This window comes from Macrotis lagotis, chromosome X (genome assembly GCF_037893015.1).
Source record: "Macrotis lagotis isolate mMagLag1 chromosome X, bilby.v1.9.chrom.fasta, whole genome shotgun sequence".
In the NCBI taxonomy this organism is placed as follows: domain Eukaryota; kingdom Metazoa; phylum Chordata; class Mammalia; order Peramelemorphia; family Peramelidae; genus Macrotis; species Macrotis lagotis.
Genome location: NC_133666.1, coordinates 218,048,266 through 218,070,696, shown reverse-complemented (window position 1 = coordinate 218,070,696; position 22,431 = coordinate 218,048,266). Strand labels below are relative to the sequence as shown.

The 22,431-nt window shown below is 35.7% G+C and overlaps 2 protein-coding genes across 3 annotated transcripts in view; one reads left to right on the top strand and one right to left on the bottom strand.

The window, feature by feature from the left end:
* The window catches only part of RHOBTB3 (Rho related BTB domain containing 3), a 124,467-nt gene that overhangs the window by 91,179 nt on the left and 10,857 nt on the right, over nucleotides 1–22,431 (top strand). The gene's annotated exons all lie outside the window — the stretch shown is intronic.
* Nucleotides 11,054–21,556, bottom strand: GLRX (glutaredoxin). Of its 2 annotated transcripts, none has more exons than XM_074202359.1 (3): nucleotides 21,265–21,556; nucleotides 14,681–14,811; nucleotides 11,054–13,419 (listed from the first exon to the last, which is right to left on the bottom strand). In XM_074202359.1, exons 1-2 carry the CDS (start codon nucleotides 21,469–21,471, stop codon nucleotides 14,698–14,700), a joined length of 321 nt encoding a protein of 106 aa, XP_074058460.1. In that variant the 5' UTR covers nucleotides 21,472–21,556; the 3' UTR covers nucleotides 11,054–13,419; nucleotides 14,681–14,697. The 2 variants fall into 2 exon arrangements, with proteins under 2 accessions (XP_074058460.1, XP_074058459.1); XM_074202358.1 differs by having other exon boundaries at nucleotides 14,692–14,811; nucleotides 21,265–21,554.

Genomic DNA, 22,431 nt, shown 5'->3' with positions numbered 1-22,431 from the left:
GTATTTTAATAGGCAAATAGTGACATGTTGTTCAGTCATGTGTGACTCCTTGTAACTCCAGTTGAGGTTTTCTTGGCAAAGATACTGAAGTGGTTTACCATTTCCTTCTCTCTAGCTCATTCTATAGATGAAGTAACTTAATAGCTATGTTAAATTGTCACATATTTGTAGCCATTTAAACATCTTCAGAAGGAATTTTTCTTGCCCTACCTTATCTTTAGTTTTTTCTTTTTTTTTTTGTAGTTTTTTTTCCTGCCTTATCTTAAAGAAAAATGCTATGTATGTCACTGTTTCTGTAAAAGATCATGACATCAGGCAAGGTGATACCTTGACATGAATGTGAATTGGACTTGAGTGAGGGAGTGCTTTGCTAAGTCACCAGTCTCACTTCCTCCTCCAGAACCATCTGGGACTAGTGACCAAATATGAATCAGGACAACTGGAGATAGTCCTGGTTGCAAGATAATCAGGATTAAGTGACTTACCCAAAATCACACATCTAGTAAGTGCTTGAGGCCACATTTGATCACAGGTCCTCCTGACTTCAGGGGCAGCTCTCTATCCATGGCACCATCTAACTAACCCCTCTATTAGGGTCTCATAGCTCTGGAAAGAGAGAAACAGACTGAGTCAGAGAAAGACAAAGACAGAGTCAGAGAGGGACAGAGCCAAAAAGACAGAAACTCACCTTAGAAAGACACCTTTCACAAACTTCTTGAAAGGATTTCTGGGACTCTCAAAAGCAAACTTTAAGAATTATAAATATAGAGTAACATCTTATATCCCACAGGAAACTCAAAATCGATGCTTTATTTGAATATTAAAGATCATACCATTAAGAGAACTAGATCAAACTGCAGCTACATGGAGGGGCTAGATTCTCACCTAAACAAGAGATCTAGAGCCATTTGTATAAGTTAAAATAGATCATTTTTAACATTTCACTTTTACTTTTTTTTGTAATTACTAGGTTTTGAAAGAAATTTGCAAAATATCTTTTATTTTTTCCTTCTAATGTTGATTCTTTTTTATTAAGGTCCAACTTTTTAAGAAACAGGAAGGGTGTTGGATTCAATCCAATGGTTTGTTTCCACAAACACATTTACCTAGATGACTATTTCCTGGTCTATAGATTCTTTTAAGTTTAAAGGGTCTATAAATTGGAGCTGGGTTAAACCAGTTTTGTAAGTATTTAGAATTCTTTTTATATGGATCGAGGAGTTACTAACTACTTTCTCATTTGCACTGGTGCTCCAGGTGCTCAGAAATTTTCTGGAATTATCTCTTACCTACCCCTCCTTAGGCTTGGACTTTTGCCTTTCTGTCACTATTAACAAATTTACTTCAAAACTCATAGAGAAAAATAATTTCCAGCTCCCTCACAAGCCAGGTTTTTATTTATTTATTTATGCATATATTTATTTTATATTTATTTTTGGTAAAGTACAAATTTTAATAGAATCAGATCTTTTTCTTAAAACTAAACTCTAATTGTCTCTTTATTGTAGATTAGGGAACTAAAAGATGTATGTGCACAAACAAGTATAGAGAGAACCTTGTGGGTGGCACAAGGGAAGAAGAACTGAACTTGGTATCAGGAAAACCAGAGTTTAAATTCTACCTTTCTTGTTTACTAAATGTGTGACCTTGGGTAAATCACTTAAGGTTTCTCAGTTCCCTTATTGCAAAATAGGAACAATGAAAGACACCAACCTTCTAAGGGTTGATGTTTCTCAACAAGGGACTTTGAAAAACTTAAAGCCCTAGATAAATACTATCTGATATCATTTTTTTGATTAAAGATTTTATTTATTTTGAGTTTTACAATTTTTCCCCTAATCTTACTTCCCTCCCCCACCCCCCACAGAAGTCAATTTGCCAGTCTTTACATTGTTTCCATGTTGTACATTGATCCAAATTGAATGTGATGAGAGAGAAATCATATCTTTAAGGAAGAAACATAAAGTGTAAGAGATAGCAAGATCAGACAATAAGATATCTGATATCATTTTTGCCATCTAGATGTCACAGTGCATAGAGCACCAGGTCTGGAGTTGAACTCTTTTTGAGTTCAAATTCCTCAAACAATTACTATCTGTGTGATCCTGGGCAAATTATATAACCCTATTTGCCTCAGTTTCTTCATCTACATAATGAGTTGGAGAAGGAAAAAGCAATCTTTGCCAAGAAAATCGAAATGGCAAACCATTCTAATTATCTTTGCCAAGAAAACCCCATGACTGAAATGACTGAACAGCAGCAGAGTGGTAAAGCTTCAGAGTCAAGAAGACTTACATTCAAATCTTATCTCTGATATACTGGGTGTGTGACCCTGGGCAAGTCTCTCTCAGAATATAAATTGCAAAGAAGATGCTGATATGGCAGGGACAATTTTTCACTAGAAACTCACTGCTCCCATAAAATCACAGGTCCTGTCTAAAGCAACAACAACAAAATGGGGAATGTCACTCCCTACTGCACTGGAATATTCCAGTGAAACAAATTTATAAAGGTAAGCTCCAACCAACAACTATTGCTATCTTTACTTGATAATAATCTTGATTTAACACTTTCCCTGGCCTGATTGCCAATACTAGGAAGAAGCCAGGTTGAGTCAGAAGTAAGACTTATACCCAGATCTTCCTGGTTTTAAGATCAATTTGCTAACCATGATACTACTCTGCCTCTCATCACATAATACCATGTATTATAGTTACCTGTGTATGTGTCACATCACTATAATAGATTATCAAGAGAGCAATGCCTTTACTTGGTTTTCTTTTTTGATCCAAGATTCTGTCCCTTACATTTTCTTTAGTATAATTGAGAAATCTCAGAATGATGCTAATGTGGAGGTTAAGAAACTTGTTTGTCATAGCTTCTAATGTAAAAGGTAAACAAAGTTCAATCTTTTCTTTTCTCATTAGCCAAATAAGAGTTATAGAGTAAATATTTTTTCTGATTTTTTTTTCAACTTTATGCAAGTCCCATTATGAACTTTTACTCCACATAAAGCTCAGGTGGGCATAATACTACTCTTGTATTTATCCAAAACTCATTGAAAGTCTAAATTTATTTATTCCCAGGAGATCAGTTCTATCATTTGCATTCATGACAAGTAAATTCCCCTTTGCTTTTTTTTTTGTTTTTGCAAGACTATGGGATTAAGTGACTTGACCAAGGTCACCCAGCTATGTGAGAATTAAGTGTCTAAGGCAGGTTTTAAACTCAGGTCCTCCTAACTCTAAAGTTGGTGCTCTATCCATTGCACCATCAAGCTGCCCCTGAAAATTCCCCTTTGCTAGGGGAGTATTGTACTTAATCATTTCATTTGGAACAATGCAGTATTTCTATTTTTTTTATGTCTTTTCAGCACCTTACTACATTATTGGTTGATTGATTGGTTTCTTTTCAGGTTTTTTTAGTAATTCCATTTCAGTTCTAAGAGGAAAGATTGTGAGTTTTCGTAACAATATGATTTGTTGTTGTTTAGTTGTATCAGACTCCTCATGATTCCATTTAGAATATTCTTGGCAAAGACAATAGAATGGTTCACCATTTTGATTTTTTTGGCAAAGATTGCTGTTCTCCAGTTCATTTTACAATTGAGGAACTGAGAAAATAGGGTGCCCAGGGCCAAAAGCTAGTAAGTGTCTGAGGTTAGATTGGGAAGATGAATTTTCCTGATTCCAAGTTCATTGTCCTATCCACCATACCAACTCCTTGCACATGACTCATTCTCAGCAAGAGAATATAATATTATTATTATATCTTTCTCTGGCAAGATATAATAAATAGACTTTGGTGTTGGATATATTTCTTTATGTATGTGGGGAGGCTGGATAGCATATCACTCTTGAAATATATATTATCGTGTCTTGAACATAATAGGCTCTTTTTATTAATATTTTATTTATTTTTCCAATTATATACAATAGTGGTTTCTACCCATCATTTTCTGTAAGGTTTTGAATTTTACAATTTTTCCACCCACCCTCCCTTCCTTCATCCCATCCCCTCACAGAAGACAGTCTGGTAATCTTCACATTATTTCCATGCTATACACTGATTGAAACTGAATGTGTTGGGAGAGAAATCATCTCCTTGAGGAGAAAATAAAATATTAGAGATGGCAAAATTATGTAGTACATAAGACACTTTTTTAAAAAAAAATGAAAGTAATAGACTGGTCTTCGTTTAAATTCCACAGTTCCTTCTTTGGATACAGACAGTATTCTCCATCACAGATGCTCTAAAATTGTCCCTGATTGGGAAGTCTGGAGGGATTTGCATGAACTGATGCTGAGTGAGATGAGCAGAACCAGAAAAACACTGTATACCCTAACAGCAACCTGGGGCTGATGAGCAACCTTGATGGACTTGCTCATTTCATCAGTGCAACAATCAGGGTCAATTTGGGGCTGTCTGAAATGGAGAATACCATCTGTACTCAGAGAAAGAACTGTGGAGTTTGAACAAAGTTCAAGGAAAAAATTAATTTAGGGAAAAAACCTGTTATCTTATTGTCTGATCTTGTTATCTCTTATATTTTATGTTTCTTCCTTAAGGATATGATTTCTCCCTCATCACACTCAATTTGGATCAGTGTGCAACATGGAAACAATGCAAAGACCAACAAATTGTTTTCAGGGGGTAGGGAAGTAAGATTTGGGGGAAAAATTGTAAAACTCAAAATAAATAAAATCTTTAATTAAAAAAATTGTCCCTGATTATTGCATTGATGAAATAAGCAAGTCCGTTAAGGTTGCTCATCACCCCCCCCCCCATATTGCTATTAGGTTGTACAGTGTTCTTCTGCTCATTTCGATCATGCAAGTTCATGCAAGTCTTTCCAGGCTTCTCTGAAATCCCATCCCTCTTGGTTTCTATATGTATGTTCCATAACATACATATACCACAATTTGTTCAGCCATTCCCCAAACAGGGCTTGCTATGAATATTTTTGTACAAGTGATGTTTTTACACTTTTTGCATGGTCTCTTCAGGGTACAGATCCAGTAGTGGAAGGGTATTTTTTAGTGCCCTTTGGGCATAATTCTAAATTGCTCACCAGAAAGGTTGGATGTGTTCACAGCTCTACCAACAATGTATTAGTGTCCCAGATTTCCCACATCCCTTCCAACACATAATAGGTTCTTAAGATCTACTTGTTTATAGATTAAATGGTCAACATCTCAAGAAACCTCAAGATCTAATGGATGTGTATCTTTGCTCCAAGTAAGTTCTTTCTCTCTTTAGAGAGAGACCTTTTCCTGTTCCAATCAATTTTCTTATAATTATGTAGGAGATTGGATGGTCAGTTTCCTTTTCATTAGCATTTGAATTTCAAAGTAAGACCATAGTTTTAGAATTCCAAGGGATTTTTGACTGTATCTTGCCTGAGCATTTATTTTTAAAGATGAAACTGAATGGAGTTGCTACTTGTCCAAGGTGATTCATGTTTCTGCTCCCCTAGTCCTTTGGTTAGCCAACATCAACCACTTGTCCTGACTGTTACCAAATAGAACCAAAATCTTTTTCTCATGCTGGCTCTTCTCACTCTCTTTCTAATCTAGCTCTGATCAAACTTCTTTGACCTTATCTTCTTTTGTCTACTATTTTCTGTGTGCCCTCTGAAACTTCTTCCTCAAACATTTATTTAAGCTCCTTCCAGGAGCTTCAGGCTTTCAATAGAAATCTGGCTTTTTCCTGATTCACACCACCCCTTTCTAATACCCCTTTTTTCTCATGACTCCAAGCAAAAATCAGGTTATTATTTGTTTCTAATTGAAATTTGGAAATTCTTACTCGCCTTAGAAGTTCATACCATCCCATACCACCCTGTCCAAATTCTTATCATTTCCTAAACATCTCCTCTTCCTCAGTGTAACCAGTTTAAAATATTCTATTCCACACCAATCCCTGCTATCTTTAACTACTTCAGTATTTATATTGATAACACTTAGCACCCAGACCACTTCCATGGCCTCTATATTAACTTTATATCAACTATGTATAAGGTTGGTTTTATCTCAGAACTCTATCACATGAAACTACTTTTCTTCTAGATTCTGAACTTAGAAATTCCCTTTTCTGACCAAAGTCTCTTATTCTTCCATCTCTCTACCTGGAACTTTAGACTTATCTAATTCTAATCTATTTACTTCAATTCCTCCCATTTTTCCTATTCCATCACCTGTGACCTCTTTTCACAGTTTTGTGTTGACCATTTCCAACCTTTCAAATTCATTGCTATTTGAAGAAAGCAGAACCAAGAGAACATTGTACACGTTAACAGTATTGATCAGCTATGATGAATGCAGCTCTTCTCAGTAAGTTCAGAGATCAAGGATAACACTGGGAAACCTGTTATGGACAATATCATCCTCATGGGGGGGGGGGAACAAAAATGGAATCTGAAAGTATACTATGTTCACTTTTTTTCCTTCCTCTCTCATGGTTTTCTTTCTTTTTCCTTGGTCCTACTTCCTCTTACACAAAATGACTAATATAAGTTAAACAGAAATGTCTATGAACAACTTTTACCAGACTGTTCATTGCTAAGGGGAGGAAGGAGGGAAGGGAGGGTAATAGAAAAATGTGTAACATAAATTTCCAAATGGATGAATATTGAAAAATTACTCTTTTATCCTTAATTTCCAACCCTGGATTAATACTAATACCACCCTAATGGCTCCTACTTAGGGAAGGCATATTATGACACTTGAAGAAAATAAGGGGACCATCTAGAGAACTGGTTGACCCTAGGGACTAGAGACAGAACCAAGACCATTTCTTTCTTGTTGCCAGAGGTATAAAAAGCCCAGTCTTTGACAAGCGGGTGGATTAACAGGATTTAAAATCTTTTTTGATTAGTTTGAACAAAGACCAAAAACTATTACCCTTAATTTGAAAAAAAAAGTTATCTTATTATGTAATTTTGCTATTTCTTATACTTTATTTTTCTTCCTTAAGGATATGATTTGTCTCTCTTCACATTCAACTTAGATCAATGTATACCATGGAAACAATGTAAAAACTAACAAACTGCCTTCTGTGGGGGCTGGAGGGAGGGAAGCAAGATTAGAGGAAAAATTGTAAAATTCAAAATAAATAAAATCTCTCTTTAAAAAAATGCTAAATAAGCTTGAAAAAAATCTTTTTCATTCAGGGTTGTTGACATGGTGAGTGCAGAGACAAAGGTTAAGTTGTATTCTTTTAATTTTCTATGTGTAAGCAACTTTATTTTTCTTGATTCTTTCTGTCCATGAGTATTTTATTGTATTTCACCCCCAAGTTTTGAATTATTGGACTGGACTGACCCAAACCTCTTGAACTATTATGAGATCATGCTACTTAACTTAAAGCGAGCCTCACTGTTACTCAGCAAGCCATTTCTTTATTCATCTAGTTGACTGCCTTTCAGACTTTCCATAGTAGTGGTTCCAAATATTCTTTTTTCTTCTTAGGCCCCAACTTTTAACATTTCTCTTTCTCTCTCTCTCTCTGCAGAGAAATTGTTTGATAAAGGCCACATGGTTGGCACATCCTCAATAATATCAAAACTTTTCTATATCCTCCCCTTTCAAACTCAGGATGATGTGACCCTTCTTGCAATTACTACCCTTAACCTAATTCCTTTGTTTCTTCTTGTATCTTGCTGTAGTAATTAGCTCATTTCATTTTTTAAAAATTTTTTTGGTTTTTGCAGGGCAATGGGGTTAAGTGACTTGCCCAAGGTCACACACCTAAGTAATTTATTAAGTGTCTGAGGTCAAATTTGAACTAAGGTCCTCCTGACTTCAGGGTCGGTGCTCTATCCACTTGCACCACCTTAGCTGCCCCTCATTTCAGTTTTAATTTCTTTCACTCTATTGGCTCTTTCCCCCCGTTTACAAATACTCAGTTCTCTTCCATTCTTAAGGGAAAAACCCAACCTGCCTTTTTCCCTGTCACCTTCTCAAGATATTGGCCTATAACTGTCCTTCATTGTTAAACTTCTAGAAAGAGCATTCTACATTTTTGACCCTCATTCTTCTTCTCTTTAGTGATCTCATTTATGTCACTGATTTCATATAAATTTTGTGACCAGCCCCTACTTCTTCATAGAGCTCTGGTTCTTCATTTCCAGTTGCTCACTGGAAATCTCCTAGGTGTCACATTGACATCTCAAACTCAACATGTGCAAAATTTATATTTATATTACTTTAAATTTATATTTATATTCTCAAAACCTGCCCCTTTTGTGTTTATATGCATGGAGGGCACAATACTTCCTGTCATCCAAATGAGTTGCCTTTGCCTTATGAGGACATTCAATCACCATGTTTTATTGTATGTACCTCCAGAATATCTCACCGTCTCAGCTCCTGCTTTCCTGTTTTAGATTCTTACTTAGACTATTATATTCGCTACCTTTGTTCTGCATCTAATCTCTTTCTCCAATCTATCCAGCTTCATTTACTTGCCAAATTAAACTTAAGAAAGTACAGATGACACTGTTATTTCTCTACTCAAAAAATTTCAGTTATTTTTTATGGCTTTTAGGAGAAAATACAAACCTCTAAGGAGAGACATTTAAGGTTTTTCATAATCAAATTAGCTAATGGTTTATTTTATTAATTTTTCCCCTCCCATTTTCTTTCAATTATCTTCTAGTTTATTTAACTCACTCTCTATATTGTTTATTACAATAAACTATGATATTGTTTTTTCTTTATGGTTTTTTACTTTGTTGTTTCTAATTTTTAAAGTTATATTCAATGATTGTTTTTACCTTTTTTGTTTAATGATAAATTTTCCCTGAGAACTGCTTTGACTGAATTTCACTGTTGAGAAATTTAGTAAATTTTATAAAATTGAACTCATTTTTCTAATATTATCTATTGAATTGAGGTTCCTTGTGGCCAAGAACTGTGACATTTAAAAATATTTTTTATATTCTCAAAGAATGAATGAATAAAAAACATTTTTCAAACACTGTTCTGAGTGCTGGATATACAAGGGGCAAAAGAAAAACAATCCCCCTCTCAAAGAGCTTCCTTCATAATGAGGAAAAAAAAAACACATGAAAGGAAAATCACCTACAGGGCAAGCTAGCTTTACCCGGGTCTTGCCCTGCCCTTTCTAGCTTCTTAATTTAACCTAGACAATTCCCCACACCTAGAATGCCTATTTCTTTCAGATCTGCTCTTTGAAGTCCTTTTTTCTTAAAGCCAGGTGTCATCACTTCCTTGAAACTTTTCCTGAACCACCCCTTCCCCAGCTGAAAGTGATCTTTGCTTCTTAGATTTTGTTAGCACACTATTTGATTTCTCTTTCATCATCATAGTCTGCTTTGTTTAATTTTTGTATGTGTCTGTTTTGTATTTCCCATTATATAATAAACTCCTTGAGGCAAGTCTATGGCATTCTTCCTTAATTAATAATTACAAATACCTAGCACAGTGTCTTTTACTTAAATCATGCTTGTTGAATTGAATTCAGCATAGAATATAAAAATTCTGCCTATTTAATCAGATTTTTTTCCTCTTGGGCCACATGATGATAATGATGATGTTTGTCCTTCATTATTGAAAACTATGCCATCAGGGAAGTGATGCCATGACAAGCATATGAATTGGATTTGAGTGAGGGGGAGCTATGCTAAGTCACTAGCTTCACTTTCTCCTCCACATCTGGGTTCAGAGGCCAGTTATGAATCAGGACAACCGGAGATGACCCTGGATGCAAGGCAGAGTTAAGTGACTTGCCCACCATCATAAAGATAATAAACATCCAGCATCTGGGCCTGGATTTGAACTCCCATACTCCTGATTCCAAGGCCAGTGCTCTATCCACTCTACCATCTAGCTACCCCATAGGGCCACATATAGGGTTAGGGGAGGGAAATATACAACAAAAAAATAACACAATTCCAACTTCAGCCTATGTGTCATTAGTATGACCCTATGCACAGATTTTATTAGCAAGTTAATTTTTACTACCATCTCATTTCAGTATAGAGACAGAGAGGGAAATAGAAGATAGGAAGAGGGAAGAAGAAAGGGAGAAAAATTTCAAGGCAGAAATCTGATGGCAACAGTTCTAAACTTGGAGTTGACCAGCTTGTTTTGATTACTATATTTTCTATAATACATTTCCTTTGTAGCCTGTTGAGTCCCTTAATCGAAGGGTAAAAGATAAATTTCTCCCTATATACCAAGGTCTCCAAGGTTCTCCCCCGTTATTTACCAAAATATCAGTGCTTAAATACCTCCCCAGTCTCTAATCCACTCCCACTCCTGTGGCACTTAGTAAAATAAGGCTCTGGTACTCAAGGACACCAGGTGAAGATAATTTACAATGCTCCCATACACAACAGTCCCTAAGAGTAGCCTATGTATTTTGTTTTATGCATATAAAATATTTTGTAAGGGGATCTACAGATCTATAGACATCATCTTTATGAGAATTTTTGCTTTTCTTTTATTCATTTTCATTAGGTCAGAGCTATTTTCCAAATTAGTTCATTGAACTAGCTGAAGCCTGTTTCATAGGATATGAAAATATACTCAAGTCCTCAAACATCCCTTAAATAAAAAGCCAAGAGAGAACAAAGGATTTCTGAAGTAATTTGACTTGCCCGATTTGAGAAAGGATTCCAATTGTCTCTGAATCTGTATTACCTTTGAAGCATGTAAATCTTCCCTCTCAACTAACCCAATGCAGATCCTTTAAATATAATCTGTTACCACTTAGATTATAGTCTGTTTCACTATGACTACTTCCTAGGGGATGTATGAGATTATGATGTGTTTAACTTTTATGACTTAAGAGATGCTATGTCAAAAATTATTTTCTGATGTGATTTTTATCTATAAAATATTTCTTTGGGGTCATTTTTTTCTTTCTGAACCTGTGCTTAATCAAAATAAATCTTAGACTTTTACCTTTATAATTTCTGCATTATGGGTTTATTCAATTGCAGTAACCTATCACTTTAATTCAGTGGGAGATATTCTACAATAATACCACAGTACCATATTAAAGAGTCTCTCTGATAGAGTCAGCACCTGTTACATCAGTTAAAATTTATTATCAGTATTATGTTATACATCATTTGCATATACAGCAATTATAACCATGAATATTATTTTATTCATCCTTTGCTCTTGAAGAGGACCAATGACATCTTGAGGGTGATTGTCTTAACTTAATCATGATTTGGATACATTAAGTACAGTAGAAGGCCGGTGACAAGAAGGAGGCAGCCCTCCATATAAAGGACTGTGTTTACTTGATAAAGGTGAAAAAATGAAAAACAGTATTCTCAAATTAAACAAACATGGGGGGAAGAAGGGAGGGGGAAGATTCCTGTATGCAAAAGATTCCGAACACATCATTAGGCAAGGAAGAAGACAGCCAAGTTGTAAAAACACCAGAAGAAGGCAAAGCTACTGAGGGGGAAAAAAGTCTTTCTCCCTTCAGAGTTTCCAAATGCAAAGAAACACTTGGCATGAAAACTGTGACTATATAAAACTTGCAATTTCATTGGTCTTGATGCTGCTGCCTTTGCTCCCCACCTCCTCAGCTCTGCCCAGAGCACCCAAGGAGTCACCAAAAGCCAGGAAAAGTCACATAATTTTTAAAAATTGTGGCTACTTGGCCAGTATTTTATTTTAATTTTTTGAATTAACTATTTTGTCTGAGATTTGATAAAGTACAATCTGTACCATTTTCCCTTAGTATGTTTGCTGTGAAAAGACAACACTTATTTTAGAATTATATAGATGATTGCCTTTGAAAATGCTAGACCAGTCAAAATATAACATAAGACCTACTATTAACTATTGTGAACTAAGTTCTAGAGATTTTCATCAAGTCCCAGACATAGGCACCTCCCAGACTTCCAGTTATCAAACTGGACCAAAATCATATACAAATAAGGTACAGTGCCCTTCACAAGGTGGCTACTGTTAGTATTTGCATATTCCTTACAGACAAACTTGTATTCTAAGGAAAAGCTATCACAAAGATGGTTTGTGAGGGAGGTAAATTGACAGTAAGGACTAAATGAAAGGAATAATGAAAAAAAGCCATTTGCACTCATATTTTAATATCTGTTTTAAGGCTATGAGGTCACTGGAGGTTTGGTTATTAATTGTTTATTTTTTTATTCTTAGTCTTAGTCCATTATTGGTTGAGTTTCCTAAACTCTCTCTGACCCACAGTTTTTTTGTTTTCTTACATTTTTACTGGTTTTAAGAGGCATCATTCAATAGGATGCAAACTAGATAATATATTAAATTAGAATCTTTTATTTTTTGATTATTGAAGATAGAACTAAACCCAAATCAAATGGTACCTACTGAAATTATACATGATTTCATTTATTTATGTTATATGTTTGATTCACCATTCTGTATTGTATATTATCACAATATACATGTGATTTTAAGAACTTGATAGGAATTTGACCCAGCAATGGATCAACTCTAGAACAAGAAGTTCTAAGAAATAAAACCACTTTCCTGAAAATTGTGACTGGTATCAGTGCAAAAGCTAAATTTTAAAGTTGAAGTATCTCAATTTCCAATAGGACATGGTTATTGAAATAAGATTTTCAAAATGTTAGATCATTTACAAATCTGCTACCAATTCTCAATGAATCTGTGAATTGAATGGGATAGAGCAGATGACCTCAGATCCCTTTTTTCAACCATAAATCTGTTATTCTATGCAAAGAGAGCCTGGGAACCCTAGCAGATGGAAAGAAAATGTGAAGAACAACAGGAGAAAGCACTTTTTAAAAAAAAGATTTTTTGCAAGGCAAACGGGGTTAAGTGGCTTGCCCAAGGCCACACAGATAGGTAATTATTAAGTGTCTAAGGCAGGATTTGAACCCAGGTACTCCTGACTCCAGGGCCGGTGCTTTATCCACTACGTCACCTAGCTGCCCCAAGAAAGCACTTTTAAGAACATCCTTCAGCCTGTCATTTAAACTCTCTGAGGCCTCTTTCAGTTCCCAAACTATAAATCTCTGATCTTAAACTCATTCAATCTTGAGAGAATTTAGCAAAAGCTTTTAGAAGTTACATGATTAAACCAGAATGAAACCAAGCATATCCATGGATTGAAGTTACAGCAGGAAGACTGAAGAAAATGTTGTACTGGAGTAAGGTGTTCCGAAGTTCTTCCATGTGATTTAGGATGAGCTTAATGACCTCTTCTTATTGAGCTGGCTAGAAAGGTTTTAAATACTAGACCATTTGGAAATGTAAAAGGTAATAGAAGCAACATTTCCAGAAAGAAAATAAAATCTTTTTCTGATTTAACATTTTAGGAATTAAAATGTTCTTGCAGGATAGGAGGAGTTGAGAGGCAAAATTGCTACGTATTCCAGCACAATATCATTTAAGATTCCATTTTCCAAGCACCCTGCAGTAGAACAAAGACACAAGATTATTCTTGAAATGGTAACTTTCTCCCATCTTTTCCTCCTCCTCTCTAGAATATTAATTCATAAAATTCAAATGTGATCTTTTATAGAAAGTAACTGAATAATAGGCCAACAAAACACTGGCTATATGATGGTGAAAAAGGAATTTCAGTTTCTTAGGTCCCTTTCTTTGTAAAGTGAGCAAGCTAGATGATTTCTGCAGTCCTTTCCAGCTACATTATGTAGCCTAGGGTAGTATAAAAAGCTGAATGGGAAGGTTGTAGTGTTCTCTCTTTCTCTTTCAATCCATATCTATATCTATATCTATTTATCTTTATGGATATATATATATATAAATTCATTTCTGCTCAGGTATACCTGTGTAAATCTATGTCTATACAGATATATATATATATATATATGTAATCTTTAATATATGATTCTTTGTCTACAGGTTTATGCATGTATGTATGTATGTATAGATGAGAGCATATATGTATGTCCTTTGATATATATGTAATATACAATCTCTATAATAGACAATATTGTTATTGTGTTGATTATTCATGACCCTGAGGTTTGGATTTAAACTCTGGTCTTCCTAACTCTAGGTTTAGTGTTTTATCCACTGTTCCACCTAGCTGCCCTATTTATTAGTTGTTGGCATATAAATAAATTCATTCATTCAACTAGCTTCTATAGCTAAGATCCTTGTAGAATGGTCTTTTACAGTTTACTTTTGTGTTTAAAAACCACTGGTCTTTAAGACAACTAAATGGGGGCAAGGCAGCTAGATGGCAGAGTGGATGTAATTCTGGGCATGAAGTCAAGAAAACCCATATTCCTGAGTTCAAATCTGGCCTCAGACATTTACTAACCATATGACCCTGAATTAATCATTTAATTGTTTGATTCAGTTTCCTCATATGAAAAATGAGATGGGAGAAGGAAATGGAAAGCCCCCAATGAGATCATGAAGAGTTAGACATGACTGAATGACAACATATGGGTGACAATATAACCCCATTTACTATGTGAATAAAAATAAAGTAAAATGATTTAGCCCCACTCACTCTCTATAAAATGGAAAAATTCCAAATGACTTCTGTCATTGGATATATTTCATATCCAGATGTCTAAACTACTCCTAGCTTGTTGGTCTTCTTTCCCTCTTAGCCAGAAAGATTACACAAGATATAAATAAAAATAGAGATTCTTATTCTTTTAAACTTTCCAAAAACTTTATCACTTCTCTAATACCTGCCACTTACTGGAAATTATTGTAATACTCCAATTTGCTGAAGCTTTTGTAGCAACTGGCCATTTTGTTGCAAGGCTATGAGATCTGAGCATCCACCGATACAATCTTTACCAATAAATACCCGAGGCACCTGAAGAAAAAAAAAGCAAACAGATGTTAATGACTTAAATTACGAATAGATGAAAAGAAATAACCCTTTTTCGTTGGGCTTTAATATTCTCCATTGCTGAAAAACCCGTAATAAACCCTTCATATTCTGAACACACACACACACACACACACACACACACACACACACACACACACAGGCAGAGCTATGGGGGCCTGGAGTCGGATAGATCCATCTTTCAGAGTTCAAATCTAGCTTCAGTTACTTATTAACTAAGTCATTTAACACTGTTTACCTCATTTTTCTCATAAGTAAAATAAACTGGAGAAAGAAATGGCAAACCACTCCATTGCCTTTGTCAAGAAAACCCCAAAAGGGTCCCTAGAAATGACTGAAAAACAATTGAACAATAGCAGGAGACAGATTGATAGCTAGATAGCTAGATGATAGATAGATAGATACACATTCATATATTATACACCCATACATAATGTGTTTGTCTAAAGGTAGATAAGTAAATAGCTACAGTCTGTAGCAAGAGCAACTTTCTACATATTACAAACATGAGAATTTGATTTAAAGCTCATTTCAGTGTAGATAGATATAGATATAGATATGGATATAGATATAGATGATATATAGATAGATATAGATATAGATAGGTATAGATAGGTATAGATATAGATATAGATATAGATGATATATAGATATATATAGATATAGATATAGATGATATATAGATATAGATGATATATATAGATATAGATATAGATATAGATATAGATATAGATATAGATATATTTTTTAAAGTGATTGTTCCATGGTAGGGGGGAAAGGTTATTACAAGAGGCCAAGAGATAATGATATTGTATTGAATGTAAAGAAGTATCAATGAGTTTTTGTTTACCATGTTTCAAAGTTGCCTATTATTTTGCTTAGCTACTATTACAAAACCATAGTAACATAGTTTCCCTCTAAAGAAACATTAAAAAGTAATTTATCTAGTGATCTTTCATCTTAGATGTCTGAGCAAAACAGGATTCATTTAACATCTTTTCTCACAAGTTGAAGGAGGGAGCTCAAATTATATAGGGAAGATCTGGGATTCAAGTTGCCAGCTAATTAACCCTAGGAGAACAAGAACATCTTTTTTGGGTCTTCTTCCTGCATGCATGCAGGCACACAATAAACATAGACCCTCCCAGAAATTTCCCTATTTTATATTTAATTTAATGTTTTTTTATGTCCTTCATTTTTTAAGAAGATCACACCAGGGAGGTGATGTCATGAAAAGCACATGAACTGGATCTGAATGAGAGGGGTGCTTTCGCCTCCAGAGTCATCTGGGTCCTGTGGCCAGATATGAATCTGGACAACAGGAGAGGGCCCTGGATGTGAGGTAATCCAAATTAAGTGACTTGTTCAAGGTCACCCAGATCATAGTAGTCAAGTTTCTGAGGCTAGATTCAAACTCCTGGATTCAAACATCCATTTTCCTATCTCCAAGGCCAGTGCTCTCTCCACTGTGCCACTTAACTGCTCTTATATATTAACAGCTAGCTATCTGAGAATTGTTTCCTCAAGAGTAAAACAGCATCTGTAATAAATAGTAACATACTACTTAACTCAAAGGGCTATGACTGTGATTCTGCCAGCCTAGGGAACTTCTGGTATGAAAACTTCCTTTTCTGAGCCAGAAGCAAATAACCATGTTTTAATAGATAAATCCTAAGGAGTTGCCTAAATCAACTGAGAGATTAAAAGATTTTCCTTTGTGATCTTATGTGTATGCAGGGTCAGAAGCAAGATTTGTACAGAGGTCTTCCTCATTCCCAGATTAGCACTCTGCCTTCTATGCCAGGTAGTCTGTCTAGATAGAGATACATACATACCTAGAAAATTGCTCATAATCAATCTAAAATATTTTCCACCTCACATTTAAGCCAATGGAAGTTGTATAGTAAAAGGTAGTTTAACAGTTAATATTAAGGTAGAATAAGGCACAAAATTCCAAACATGACCAAATTTATTAGTAAAGCCCAAATTTACCAATAAATAGGTCAGCCTCCCTGGCTAAGCTAAGATCCCTGAGTGAGGGGGACAGCTCTTTTTTTTAAAAATAATTTTGAGGCATACAGAACAAAGAATGGGACTTTGTACCTGGGAAACAAGTTATTATTGCTTAAAAGAGCTCAACATCATAACTAGAAAAATCAATGATTGGTTCCAGAGCAGAGGTATGGGAGACAACATGATGGTTTGGAAATTGGGAATGAGAGGCTAAGGATCCCATTCTTCCCTCCCACTAATAAGAATTGTTCATTGTTTGAGTCCATCTGCAAGATTAGAGATGATGGTCCAGATATCTTTGAATAACAAACCAGAAATCCTTAAAAGATAATGATGGTCGATAGATACTAGAAAAAAAAATCCTTGATATCCATCTACATTCTTAAGGAGAAGAGACATCCCATATCTATATGTATTACACACATATCTATATGTATAACCTATACCTATATATCTATATGTTTCTATATGAATAACCTATATCTACATGTATAACTCATATCAGATTACTGAAGAAACAATTCTCGGATAGTTTATCAGATTTTCAGTCTTTGGCAAAGGGAAGAGGGAAGAGATGGAAAGGAGAAAAATTTGGAACTCAAAATCTTACAAAACTGAATATTGAAAAAACTATCTTCACATGTAATTGGGAAAAAATAAAACACACACACACACACACACACACACACACACACGATAACAGATTACCTTGAAGTAAGAATAGCACAGTAATTAGCATGGAAAACTAGATTTTTAAACTTAAGCTCATTTACAGGACAGCTGAATTTCTGAAGAAATTTCAGAAACAAAATCATGACTTAGGCAGTAATGGGGAAAAGTCAATTATTATAAATAGGATCAATTAAATGGAAAAGAAATCACCTTACCACCTGTGTCAACTGACAGGATTTCTTATGTTTTTATTAATTGTATTATAATATTTCTTCTCTGTATAAATGTACTTTAAATTCAAATCATTACAAAAAATAATTGTACTTTGAAAAAAAATTTTTCATCAAACTATCAAATATCAACTGATGAATCTTGGTCCTTTTAAGATTTTGGTCCTTCTACTTAGGAGGGGGCTGAAGTGGAAAAACTATTCTTCCGGAGGTTTAGTAAGTAGTACTTTAAAAAAAAAAACAACAAATTGAGTCTTAAAGGTATTTTTTAAAAATTAAAACTGTGGTTATGAGAGAAAGGGAAAAGAGAAGAAAGAAAAATGGAGCAAACAACAATGTTAAAAATAAAAAGCTGACTTCCCCAAAAAGGACCAAGAAAAGGAAATGGTTTATTTAGGATAGTCCTTCATTTGGATTCCTCCTAGCACCTTCTCTTCACTCTACAGCTTCTTGTTCTACCTACCTTTGACCTGTCCCTTCTCCATTCCATCTTTTACAGAATAGAAAAAGTTATGTTCCTAAAAATATCATTCTTGTCATGTTGTCCTCCTGTTTATGAATAATCTCTAATATAATAAACAAATTTCTTTGTTTGGAATTTGTTTCTTCCTAATATGCTCCACAATGACCTCACATTACTGCCTGCATACCCTTTGCTTCTATATTCCAGCTGCATTGGATTATTCTTGGTTCTCCAGAGATGATATTCCATTTCTCTGCAGGCTTCTTTCCTTCCTACAGGAGGCTTTAACTGACCTCCCAAATTACTAGCCCTCTCCCTACCAAATAATTTTGAATTGCTCTGCATATACCTTGCTTTGCCACAGCCCTAAGGACAATGCAGGTTGTTGCACTTTTATTTTAGGCATCATTGTATCTCCAGTGCTAAACACAGAGCCTGGTCCATAAAAGGTGGTGATCAAAAAATCCTTGTTGATTTGGATCATGGCTTCTTCTTCAACTTTGTGGGAGAGTAAGAAAAATAATTGAGAAAATAGGGGAGGAAGGCAAAAAGAGGAAGTGATAGGGCAAGAATGTCATAGCTTACACACTATGTTGAGTGGAGAAAGACCAGGACATAGTGAGAGACAGAGACCCAGAGTTGCAGAGCAGAGACAGACATATATGTTCAATGTAGGTTCACTTTCAAGTCTGTAAGACAATATATCCAGAAGTTCCCCTTTGTCCATTCCCATAGTGTGATTCATTCATTCATTGTAACAAACACTCATACAGAATGCAATACAAATCAATTTATCTTTGTCTGGAGATAAAAAACATTAAAAAAAATACAGATAACAGATAAAACAAAATTTAAGGGTAACTAATTTCAGAAGACCTGGTGGTGCAAGGAAGAAGAGGAGGAGAATACCTGAGGGGATAGATACATTTTCCTGTCCCAATGCAACAGTGAATTCAGTCCAGGAAGGTTAGTCACTGTTTAAATAGTCCCTGAGCCAGATAAGACACCAACTATTGTTGATTGATTCCATTCAGCTTGGGTTTTAGAAACCTTCCTTTGTATATCCTATATCACACCCCATGGTGTACAATTCTCCTTGACTTCTTTTCAACTTTTGACCTAGAAGACTACCTCAGCTACCCACTCCCATCCCTGAACAATCTCTTCCCTTAGCTTCTGTGTCATTCTTTCTTGGTTTTGCTCCTTCCTGTGAGATTCAGTCCAGTCCCCTTTGGATCATCATTTAGCTTCTCTTCTGAACCATTTGCTCATTCTCCAACTTTCATGTCTTTACATAATTATCTGGACTCAAAATTTCATTAATATTGGAAAATCCCAGATGAGGAAATTCCTTCTTATAGGTGGGTGGCTTCTTTATAATTTATAGGTAATTGCTCTGGGTTACACAGCCAATATGTCAGAAGCAAGATTTAATCATTGGTTTTCCTGGCTTTCAGCCAATCTTCCATCTGCTTCTTATTATCAGATTGTAACATTGCTAAACAAGCTTGTGATATACTTGCCTTTCACTGAAATTATTGAAATCTGAGAGTATTTGTCACTTATTACATTTGCAGGTCTGGAGTCAACTGAATGGGATTTAAATAAACATCTGGTAAAGCAGCCTCTCATAGAGAAAGCAAATTTCTTCAGCTTGTGCAGGACCACATCTTTTTATAACTCAGGCTTTGGAAGCTGCTCATATATTTCAGTTGCATGTAATAGAAGCTTCTTCTAGACATTTAAAAAAAAAGAAAAACAAAACAAAAAACCCAAACCTAATAGTTTCCAGAGCAGAGCTGGCACACATTTCTGAAGTGGGCTTGTGGGAACAAAGTCAGAGTGTCCCAGAACTGTTACTTATTCCATTCTGTAAAAAGAAAGGCTGCTTTAACCTCCAATGTTCACCTTTAACCCATAATCCATGCCAAGCAGGCCAGTTTGACTGGTAGTTTCTCATCCAGTCTTACAGAAAGGGCTCTGGAGTCTTGAAGCCTGGGTTTGAACCCAAGTTTCTATTTGAATATTACCAAATGACAGAGAACTCACTTCCTTATACAGTAGCAAATACCAAAACCCTTCCTGTACAGAATGTTGAAACTCCTTCTAGATGTACTTCTTTAAAAAAAACTGAAAGGTTGACAATGACTGTATTTCCCCCTATAATTGTGGCTAAATTCATAATTGTTTTTTCACAAGTTATAGTTGCATATCATTTCCAAACACACACACACACACACACACACACACACACACAAATTCAAGGTAAATGGAAGACTCAAATCCAGGTCCTCTTCATACACTAAGTACCAAAGTGTTTTGTTTTTATTTTGTTTTGCTTTTGCTGCATCCTTTTGTGAGTATTGTCCTTCGTGTGATGGTCAGATGCAACCATACAACAGAACTCTCAGTCTCATCTTTTAATATTCTGTTCTTTACCTGAGGATTGACTATGAACAAGAATGAAACAGCAACTGATTCTTTTAGGCCACCTCGGGGTAGGAAAACAGAGCAAACAAGGTGACAAACCAAAGTGAAGGAACTAACAGAAACTTATCTCTTTTCAGTTTCCTTCCTCCCTACCTTTCCGGTTTCTCCCCCAATTATAGAAGGGCTATAAATTGAAAGTAATCATTTACTAGCCCTGTTTACAAAAAGAACTCGATAACTTCTGAATTATTCACAAAACCTCTGCAATCAAGTTACTTTGAACCTGATTAGAACTGCATGACATGCCTTTTCCCCTATCTCCTTTCTTTTCCCTCTGATTTGAGAGGTCTGGTGGCTGGCTGGATTTCAATTCAGCCATACAAATATGACAGTGAGACTGAATAACTCCTTCAGTAGCAGAGCCTAGAATTAAGATGTCCTTACAGACATCTGACAGACAGAGTTAGATGAGGGTTTAACGTAGTTTTTTTTTCCTTTTTCTGGTATACAGATAATGAACCAAAAAAACTGACTGTAAAGGGAAAAAATCCCCAACATAGCCACAAAACCAATGACTCCCCCCAGCACTCCCCAAATACAGCTACTCACAGTTCTTGCCCCTGTTAGCTGTTGTAAATAATCTTGGATCTCACTTGTATCTCTTTGGGCTGTAATGTCGACAAACTCCAAGGACCCCTGTTTGATAGGCAGCTGCTTGAGAAGCTCTACAGTTTTTTGGCAGTAAGGGCAGGTGGGTTTGATGAAGACCACCACTTTATCAGCTTTGATCTTACAATCCACAAACTGCTGAGCCATCTTTACTATCTTCGAGATCTCCCACCGAGTAACTAAACTGGGACTATGCTTGGGGCTTTATTTAACTGTCCGGCTGCTCCTGAAAGAACCACCCCGGGAGGAGGAGTTTGTATTGACCAAGTCTTGCCTTTTTTTTTTTTAAAGCAACAGTGTCTCAAGGTGGGAATCCCCTCTCACACACATCCCAGTGTGTGACTCACTATAGGCAGATGGAAATGAATGCATAATTGTGATCTTTTGCACGATTTAGTCATGTGTCAGCAGTCCTTTCCTGGTACTGATGCTATGGGTGTCACCTTCTAGGAAAAGATAGGGGCGATTGGGCAGGAACGATACATCAAACTGGCAGTGGGAAATTTTGTATCGAAAAGACACATCTAGAGAACTGCACAGCCCAGAGAAACCCTGGCAAGGCAGAATGACTGCCTCTGTCACATTTTAATTGGGAAGGCAAGGAAATTAATTCCAGGAAACGATTTTTTGTTCTTCTTGTGTCTTTAAAAAACGCTTTCTATTGTGATTCTGATTACCATTAAAATTTCTAAATCAAAACTCAAGTCATAAGATGAGAATATAGTCCCAAGGTACTAGTTCAGGCTCAGGAACCTGTGATCAAGGTAGAGATACTATTGAGAAAAGGGCAGTGCCAGAACTGAGAAAGTGGACCCTCTGCTTTTATAATCAGCTCACAGCTCTCCACAAACTCAAGCTTTACTTGGAGGAAGGACTACCTGGAAAGTCAGCAAAGTCAGCTCTTTCCTTCTTTTTTCTTGAGTTTTTTTCATGTAAACGCTCTCTCCAGGGTTACCATAGATGGATTTCACTCTTCTCACCCATTAACATTTACCTTCCAGATGTTCCATTCCCTACAGATTATCCCAAGCTAGGGCAGGTAACTAATATGTTTCATTAGCCTCTGTTACCCTTCCCAAGTGACACAATACCTTTATCAAATTACAT